The sequence below is a fragment of the Bufo gargarizans genome, chromosome 9 (genome assembly GCF_014858855.1).
Source record: "Bufo gargarizans isolate SCDJY-AF-19 chromosome 9, ASM1485885v1, whole genome shotgun sequence".
Lineage (NCBI taxonomy): Eukaryota > Metazoa > Chordata > Amphibia > Anura > Bufonidae > Bufo > Bufo gargarizans.
Window position 1 is genome coordinate 58,424,445 of NC_058088.1, and position 9,999 is coordinate 58,434,443.

General features: G+C 48.0%; 1 protein-coding gene across 3 annotated transcripts in view; it reads right to left on the bottom strand.

The window, feature by feature from the left end:
- Positions 1-7,678, bottom strand: part of DIAPH2 (diaphanous related formin 2) — a 1,273,340-nt gene extending 1,265,662 nt beyond the window's left edge. For 2 of the 3 annotated variants that reach the window (XM_044268818.1, XM_044268816.1), the window contains exon 1: positions 6,992-7,678. In XM_044268818.1, the coding sequence (XP_044124753.1) occupies positions 6,992-7,123 (132 nt within the window). In that variant the 5' untranslated portion in view covers positions 7,124-7,678. The remainder of the gene's footprint in view (positions 1-6,991) is intronic. The other variant, XM_044268815.1, reaches the window with a different exon arrangement.
- Positions 7,679-9,999: the final 2,321 nt, after the last annotated feature.

A 9,999-nucleotide genomic window follows, 5' to 3' on the forward strand; every position in this document is an offset into this window, starting at 1 on the left:
TTCTTTTATACCCTTTCTTGCCAGCCACGTTGTGGAGTACTTGGACGCGTGTGATGGAGCATTGTCCTGCATGAAAATCATGTTTTTCTTACCTTGCAGACTTCTTCCTGTACCACTGCTTGAAGAAGGTGTCTTCCAGAAACTGGCAGTAGGACTGGGAGTTGAGCTTGACTCCATCCTCAACCCAAAAAGGCCCCACAAGCTCATCTTTGATGATACCAGCCCAAACCAGTACTCCACCTCCACCTTGCTGGCGCCTGAGTCGGACTGGAGCTCTCTGCCCTTTACCAATCCAGCCACGGGCCCATCCATCTGGCCCATCAAGACTCACTCTCATTTCATCAGTCCATAAAACCTTAGAAAAATCAGTCTTGAGATATTTCTTGGCCCAGTCTTGACGTTTCAGCTTGTGTGTCTTGTTCAGTGGTGGTCGTCTTTCAGCCTTTCTTACCTTGGCCATGTCTCTGAGTATTGCACACCTTGTGCTTTTGGGCACTCCAGTGATTTTGCAGCTCTGAAATATGGCCAAACTGGTGCCAAGTGGCATCTTGGCAGCTGCACACTTGACTTTTCTCAGTTCATGGGCAGTTATTTTGCGCCTTGGTTTTTCCACACGCTTCTTGCGACCCTGTTGACTATTTTGAATGAAACGCTTGATTGCTCGATGATCACGCTTCAGAAGCTTTGCAATTTTAAGAGTGCTGCATCCCTCTGCAAGATATCTCACTATTTTTGACTTTTCTGAGCCTGTCAAGTCCTTCTTTTGACCCATTTTGCCAAAGAAAAGGAAGTTGCCTAATAATTATGCACACCTGATATAGGGTGTTGATGTCATTAGACCACACCCCTTCTCATTACAGAGATGCACATCACCTAATATGCTTAATTGGTAGTAGGCTTTCGAGCCTATACAGCTTGGAGTAAGACAACATGCAGAAAGAGGATGATGTGGTCAAAATACTCATTTGCCTAATAATTCTGCACGTAGTGTATTAAGGTTGGGTTTACATGTTGCTTTTTATAAAAGCAAAAAATGCTGAATAAAAGTATCAAATAACAATAAAAAAATTTAAACACAACTGCAGTTTTTTCCAGGTGAAACATGATGACTCAATAGGGGTCATTCCCGAACATCTTTTATACCAGTTTTTGATGTAAAAAAAAAAGACCCCCTTTTGCTATTTGGTGCACCTGGAGGGAAATCTGCTCTGACCTCCGACTGGAGTCGTTTTTACTCCACCTTTAGGAGCGCCAACCCCTGTCCCGGCCCACGCTGTGTCCCCGCCACTCCCAAGTCGTGTGGACTGCATGCCAAACTGGTGTTAGTAAGTGATCCCCAGTGTGTTGGAGCGCCTTTTGTTTTATATGGGAAAGTATGTGAACCCCCCTCACGTCACTTACCCAGTTAGGGCTCATGCACACCACCATAGCCTGTTTTGCGGCTCACAAATTGCAGATCGGCAAAACATGTCCGGACAGTCCGGTTTTCTGGCTCCGGCGCAAGGCCTGGACGGACACAGGGATGTCCACCCTTGCAGTAGCTCATGCTCAGAACAGGGGGAAGCTCATGCTCAGAACGGGGGGAGGAGAGGGAAGAAGTTTCTGAATGGAAGGTGATCTAGGGGCATCTGGGGTGCTTCTCTCCCCCTCAGTCAGCCATGTCTGCGGCTCTAGTGACCGACAGGGTGAGAAGCACCCCAGATGCCCCTAGATCACCTTCCATTCAGAAACTTCTTCCCTCTCCTTCCCCCGTTTTTTTCTCGGCCAGCAATCGGGGGCGTGGCTTCACTGAGGTGGGCGTGGTTTATCGGTTTGGGGGCCAGGCCGGTGAGGTCCGGCTTTCTGGGGCGGCCACCCTACGTATTTTGCGGAATGGAACTTCTGGCCCATGATAGAACAGTCCCATCCCTCTCCATAAGGGCACATGCACACAAACGTATGCCACCCGTGCCATGCATTGGGGACCACAAATTTAGGTCCCCAATGCACGTGCACCGTGTGTGTGGCCGGTGCTGATGGATGTGTAACACCCCAGAGTGGTGTTACCACTCCTCCTTCACCTTGCTACTGTCTTTATTGGTCTAACCTGAATGTCACCTTATGCATTTATTCCAGGTCCTCTGCAATGTGCATTCCTATTTGGTTGTGCAACTGTTATGTTCAAATGTAATGTGCCTTGTTCACCAGCAGGTGGCAGCAAACACGGCAGAGCTATCCTTAGAGAGAATGGAACCTTCCATTCCATTCTACCCCCCCCCCCCCCTTTCTGGAGAGAGGTGGGCGAGTCCTACTTCCTGCAGGAAGGGTGGGGCAGAAGTTCTAGTCAGTCTAGGTGTGCAAGGCATGTCTCTGCTGGAAGTGCCCAAGCCAGCAAGAGCACCCTCAGCTCTGCTGGCCATGGAGGCCAAAGATTAGAGCCTCAGGAGCCAGGAGGAAAGTTCCCTGGCCTAATCTAGAGACAGACCATACAAAGAGAAGTGCAGCTTACAAGAAGCAAAGTCAAACAAACAATCAGCCTGTCAGTACAGCAGAGCCAGAGATAAACAGATGGAGCAGAGTGGAGTTTGCCTGACAGTTTCATGCTAAAGCCTGCTGGGACCAATACAGAGTCTGTAAACTATTTTGGAGAACGTTTATTCAAGTAAAGCTGCTGTTCAACTACAATCAAGGTCCGGACTCAGTCTTTCTTTTAAATCCCTCAATTATTCCCCCTATTTCTTGCTTTGAAACTAAAGCCTGGGGTCCAGCTGTATCCAGGTAGGAGCACCGTGACACACTTGAGGGGACATTTTAGGCCGCACTATACCACTCGGCATTCCTACATCTGGGACGCGGTTTTTATATAGAGGGCTCTAGGGGGGAGTCGCCCGTTGCAGATGCAGACCCATTCTGCTTGAATGGGTCCATGATTAGTGTTGAGCGAACTTGTGTTTCACGTTCGGCGTACAAAGTTCGGGTTCAGAAGATCCAAGAACTCCGTTATGGATTCCGCTACCAGGGACCATAACGGAAAAATGTGTTTTTTTACGGATGTTACTAAGAGATGTTATCACACTCGTGAAAAACTCATCAATGCGCATTTCCCGCGCGATAAAAACTGAATGCAATCGCAGGCAAAACTGACTGAACTTGCTTGCGAAATTGCGCATTTTTAACTAAACGCATCGGGACCTAATCCGTATCGCTCGTCTGCTAGGGGCCTAAGGGTTACATAGGATCATAAATCAATATAATGCTGGGAGCTGCTGCATACATGTTGCGAGTCCGATACGTGGAACTCGCTCGTCTGAAAGGGGCCTTAAAGGCAAGGGCTAAGTTTGTGAAGCAAAACGGAGAAGAATAAGACATGTTCTTTATTTTTATTTTTTTCCGGGGCCAGGTAACGGAGTAACGGATGCGGACAGCACACGGAGTACTGTCTGCATCTTTTGCAGCCCCATTGAAGTGCGGCTCAGATGTGGACCAAAACAGCGATCGTGTGCATGAGGCCTTACACTGTGTTTCTTCTATACAAGAATTCGCAACGTGTACATTTAGTCTTGGGCCTCATTCACACGAACGATACGAATTGGCTCAGGATGCGTTCAGTGAATCTCGCACCATTTTGCAAGCAGGTTCAGTCAGTTTTGTCTGCGATTGCGTTCAGTTGTTCAGTTTTTTCCGCGCGGGTGCAATGCGTTTTGATGCGTTTTTCACGCACGTGATAAAAAACGGAAGGTTTACAAACAACGTCTCTTAGCAACCATCAGTGAGAAACGCATCGGAAACGCACTTGCTTCCGGATACAATGCGTTTTTCACTGAAGCCTCATTCACTTCTATGGGGCCAGGGCTGCGTGAAGAACGCAGAATACAGAACATGCTGCGATTTTCACGCAACGCAGAACTGATGCTCATGTGCACAGACCTATTGAAATGAATGGGTCGGGATTCACTTCACGCATTGCACCCGGGTGGAAAACTCGCTCGTGTGAAAGAGGCCTTAAGGTTTTTACTTTTTTCCCTGACCGTCAGGAAGTCTATAACCTTAGAGTTTCACCTTGACTGCGAGCACGGCGCGCGCTCCCCTTCAGAAAATGCCATTTACATCAAGGAAATATCTCCAGGAATTGCTATACGAGCAGTTGTCTAATATGTAAGCGCAGCCTGAAGACAGGCGCCATCAATGACGGCGCGCAGAGGCCATTGAACCAGCAGGACACAACTGAGTGGAGGCGCCATCAATGACGGCGCACAGAGGCCATTGAACCAGCAGGACACAACTGAGTGGAGGCGCCATCAATGACGGCGCGCAGAGGCCATTGAACCAGCAGGACACAACTGAGTGGAGGCGCCATCAATGACGGCGCGCAGAGGCCATTGAACCAGCAGGACACCACTGAGTGGAGGCGCCATCAATGACGGCGCGCAGAGGCCATTGAACCAGCAGGACACCACTGAGTGGAGGCGCCATCAATGACGGCGCGCAGAGGCCATTGAACCAGCAGGACACCACTGAGTGGAGGCGCCATCAATGACGGCGTGCAGAGGCCATTGAACCAGCAGGACACCACTGAGTGGAGGCGCCATCAATGACGGCGCGCAGAGGCCATTGAACCAGCAGGACACAACTGAGTGGAGGCGCCATCAATGACGGCGCGCAGAGGCCATTGAACCAGCAGGACACAACTGAGTGGAGGCGCCATCAATGACGGCGCGCAGAGGCCATTGAACCAGCAGGACACGACTGAGTGTTTGGGGGTCATTTATCAGAAACTGAGGCTTCTGGTCTCTGATCATCATAAATTAGGCGCACCTCCGGCAGTCCGTGAATTGGAGTTATTTTCATGCCACTTATACATCTTTTTTTAACGCATAAATGTTAAAACATTTTTTGGGGCCAGTGGCCAAGCCCCAGCCCCCGCCCTCACCATGCCCCTGCCAACCTGAAATGGCGAGGATGGTGTAAAAACTCTGCGTGCAACAAACTATTCTCTCCCAGGTGTTAAAGAGTTGCAAAAAGGGGTCTTGCAATTTTTTTTTTTTACACCAAAAACTGGCACAGCCTCCTTAGTGAATGGCCCCCATTGACTCGACGAGTGCAGTGAACGGGCAGATCTGGAGTCACGCCGACGTGATTACTTATTAACTCCCGTTTGTCTGGGTTCAACTAAGATCCTGCATTTTCAAACCAACCACCTCTAGAATGAGGAATTAACCGTCTCATTTCCAGTCCAGTATAAACACTGCAGCATGAGGCACAGAATACCTCACTGATGTCACATCTGCTGAACACAAGCAGCAAAAGAGACGCATTGTGATCAAGGGACATGACCTGAGCTCCAGTGCAGGAGACCATGCATTCCAGCAGTTTCCAATAATACATAGCAGAAGAGTGAGTGCAGCTCTGGAGCATAATACAGGATGTAACTCAGGATCAGTACAGGATAAGTAATGTATGTACACAGTGACTGCACCAGCAGAATAGTGAGTGCTGCTCTGGAGTATAATACAGGATGTAACTCAGGATCAGTACAGGATAAGTAATGTATGTACACAGTGACTGCACCAGCAGAATAGTGAGTGCAGCTCTGGAGTATAATACAGGATGTAACTCAGGATCAGTACAGGATAAGTAATGTATGTACACAGTGACTCCACCAGCAGAATAGTGAGTGCAGCTCTGGAGTATAATACAGGATGTAACTCAGGATCAGTACAGGATAAGTAATGTATGTACACAGTGACTGCACCAGCAGAATAGTGAGTGCAGCTCTGGAGTATAATACAGGATGTAACTCAGGATCAGTACAGGATAAGTAATGTATGTACACAGTGACTGCACCAGCAGAATAGTGAGTGCAGCTCTGGAGTATAATACAGGATGTAACTCAGGATCAGTACAGGATAAGTAATGTATGTACACAGTGACTGCACCAGCAGAATAGTGAGTGCAGCTCTGGAGTATAATACAGGATGTAACTCAGGATCAGTACAGGATAAGTAATGTATGTACACGGTGACTGCACCAGCAGAATAGTGAGTGCAGCTCTGGAGTATAATACAGGATGTAACTCAGGATCAGTACAGGATAAGTAATGTAATGTATGTACACAGTGACTGCACCAGCAGAATAGTGAGTGCAGCTCTGGAGTATAATACAGGATGTAACTCAGGATCAGTACAGGATAAGTAATGTAATGTATATACAGCGTGACTCCGTTTTTTATGTAGATTATTAGTATATATCCCCAAACGTGAACAAAGATGAGCAGTTTTTTTGGCGTGTAGGGAAGTTTCACTTTGGGCTCACCCTCTTTAGGGATATCTGGTTCTCACATATACGATTAATTATTTTCCACTGCATAATGTTGGCAAAAAAAAAAAAGCGTTGTGTGTTTTGAAATAAAAAAATCACAATGAAAATATCTCTGATAAAACACCAAATCATCATCACAATTGAATGAATGAGTATATATGCATTTCCATTCACTGACATGTAACATCTGACAGGTGCATTATTCAACACAGAAAAAACTGCATCTGAACCTCCTGACATTAGAGGGGCGTCTCTGGCCCCCCCATCACAGTCACCCTGCGCACCTCCTAGGGTGACTTCAGCGCAGCTGCACCAGATGCCCCCGATCTTCCAGCCGAGACATGGGTGCTGCATGCAGGAGACCGGCGCAGGTGCTGAGCACAGAGGTGACAGCCATGCAGTCTGTCAATGTCATTCCCACCCTCCAGCAGGAGCTCCCCCCGAACCCCCCTCCTTTCTGTGGTCGGGCAGACATCTCCTCCCTCTCCCAGCATCACCTAGGAAGAGAAGACCGAGGGGCAGAGGGGGGGGGGGGACAGAGAGCAGGAATCAACGCAGTCACATCATGAAGTAGGCACTGCCATACTGCTCGCGTCCCTCACACAAGGGGGGCTCGCAGCGACAAGCATGAGAAATACAATACGGCCATGCCCACCACCGCGCGTCGGAGGCAGGTCGGGCCAACACAACTCACCAGCTTTGGTTTGTTTTTGCTGTCGTCTTGATCGTTGGGTTTTCTTTTTGGATTCCTGCTGCCGCCGCCGCCAACCTCAGAGTTCTTTCCCGGAGAATCCTCTCCTCCAGCGGCTGCTTGCTGGTTATCCATTTTTTTTAAGAATTTTTTTTTACAATATGCCCCCCACCCCCCCCAACAATCTTCAAGTTAAATCCGTGTCACCCAATGCCAGGCTGTTGGGTGGTTGGTTGGTTGGTTGGGGGGGGGGTGGAAATCGATGTGACAGACACCACCTATTGTCTCTTTATTGATACTGTGTGTCTCGTCCCTCCTTTACGTACACTGTTGCAACGCGGGCTTCTTTCAAAATCTGTACGTACCCCTGTGCAAAGGCTTTGGCAACCCTGCTAAGCCCTGTCAAACAAGCCTGGCTGTACGGTGCCCGTCCAGGGTCCCTCGTCCACCTCTAGCCCTGAGTGTTTGCATGCCTCAAGCCTTTTTTTGCTATTTTTTTTTCCTCCTCTCTCTTTAAGCTAGTCTCCCTTTAAGGCAAGAGAGAAAGGAGCTGTCTCTTCTGCGTTCTCCCTCCCAACCAGGAAATGAACCTCTAGGCTGGAACAATCAAGGGCCTATCGAGCGCACATGTCCACAGAGCGGTGAGGGAGCTCGGGGCGCTTCTTACACATCCTGTCTGACGATTCGTAAATCCGATGAAATTATGTCACCATTAGGCCACCATTCCTGCTCGCCGCCTCCCTTTTGTTTGTGTTCATTGCTTGTAACAATTCGACACATTGTAGCTAGGGAAAGGCTACAAAGCTACAGCTGACGATTAACCCTTTGCTGATCCTTAAAGGCAAAGCTGCACAAATATGCACTTTACTTTTTTTATTTTTTTATTCGCCGTGTAAGTTAGGCTACATGCACACGACAGTTGTGTGTTTTACGGATCTGCAAAACACGGACGGCGTCCGCGTGCATTCCGCAATTTGCAGAACGGCGCTGACAGCCATTAATATAAGGCCTCGCTCACACGACAGTATTTTTTTTTGCGGTCCGCAAAAAGGGGTTCCGTTGTTCCGTGATCCGTGTCCGTTTTTGTTTCCGTGTGTCTTCCTTTATTTTTGGAGGATCACCAGACATGAAGGAAAGTAAAAAAAATAATCTAAGTCAAGTTTGCCATGCAAATGATAGGAAGAAAACGGACGCGGATGACAATCTTGTGTGCCTCCGTGTTTTTTCACGGACCCATTGACTTGAATGGGTCCGCGAACCATTGTCCGTGAAAATAATAGGACAGGTCATATTTTTTTCACGGACTGGAAACACGGATCACGGACGCGGATGACAAACGGTGCATTAGCTGAGTTTTCCACGGACCCATTGAAAGTCAATGGGTCCGCAGAAAATCACGGAAAACGGAACAACGGACACGGGACACAACAACGGTCGTGTGCATGAGGCCTAACTGCCTATTCTTGTCCGCAGACAAAAATAGGACAGGTTATAGTTTTTTTGCGGACTACGGAACGGAGCGACGGATCCGGACAGCACACGGAGCGCTGTCCGCATCTTTTGTGGCCCTCGCAAAAACTGCGGCTCGGATGCGGACCAAAACAGGCCTTCGGCCTCTTGCACACGACCGTATGGCTTTTTCAGTATATTGCGGACCGCAAAAAATGGATCCGCTAAAAATAAGGATGACATCCGTGTGCATTCCGTTTTTTTGCAGTACGGAACAGCTGGTTCATTATAGAACAGTACTATCTTTGTCCGTTATGCGGCCCCTGATAGAACTTAACGGAAATACGGAAATGGAAGGCATACGCAGTTCCTTCCCTTTTTTTGGTGTGAATCCATTGAAATGAATGGTTCCGTATACGGAACGCAAAAAACGGAATGTGAATGGGAAAAAAACACGTTAGGCCTATTTCACACAACCGTTTTTTTCTTCCGTTTACAGGCGGTTTTTTGCGTTCCGTATACGGAACTATTCGTTTCAATGGTTCCGCAAAAAAAAAAACGTAATGTAGTCCGTATGCATTCCGTTTCCGTATTTCCGTCAATGAGTCCACAAAAAAAGGAACACGTACAGAAATGCATCCGTCTGTCTTCCGTATCCGTTCCGTTTTTGCAGAACCATCTATTGAAAATTTTAGGCCCAGCCCAATTTTTTCTATGTAGTTACTGTATCCTGTACTGTATGCCATACGTAAAAACAGAACAGAAACGGAAACACAATGGAAACAAAAAAAACGGAACAACGGATCCGTGAAAAAAGGACCGCAAAAAGTGAAAAAAAAAAGAGAGGCCTTAGGCCCCATTCACATGTTCGCAATTCTGTTCCGCATTTTGAGGAACGGAATCGCGGACCCATTCAATTCTATGGGGCACGATGTGCTGCTCAGATCCGGAATTGCGGACCTGAAAAAAATTTAACATGTCCTATTCTTGTCTGCAATTGCGGACAAGATTAGGCATTTTCTATTAAGTACCGGCGATGTGCGGTCCGCAAAATGCGGAACGCACATTGCCGGTGTCCGTGTTTTGTGGATCCGCAAAACACTTACGGACGTGAGAATGGACCCTTAGGCCGAATGCACACGGCCGTGAGCGGTCCGTGGAACCACGGGCTGGATTCCTGCTGAGAGCAGGAGCGCACTGTGTCATTGGTTGCTATGACGCCGTGCGCTCCTGCTCTAAGCAGGAATCCAGGTCGCGGTCCCACGGACCGCTGAATGGGTCCGTGGAAAAATCGTAAAATGCACCGTTTGGCTTCCGCGTCCGTGATCCGTGTTTCCAGTCAGTGAAAAAAATAGGACCTGTCCTATTTTTTTCACGGACAACGGTTCACGGACCCATTCAAGTCAAAGGGTCCGTGAAAAATCACGGATGCACACAATATTATCATCCGCGTCCGTGATCAGTGTCCGTGATCCGTGTCCGTTTTTTCCTATCATTTTAAAGGCAAACTTGAGTTAGATTTTTTATTTATTTTTCATGTCCGTGGATCCTCCAAAAATCAT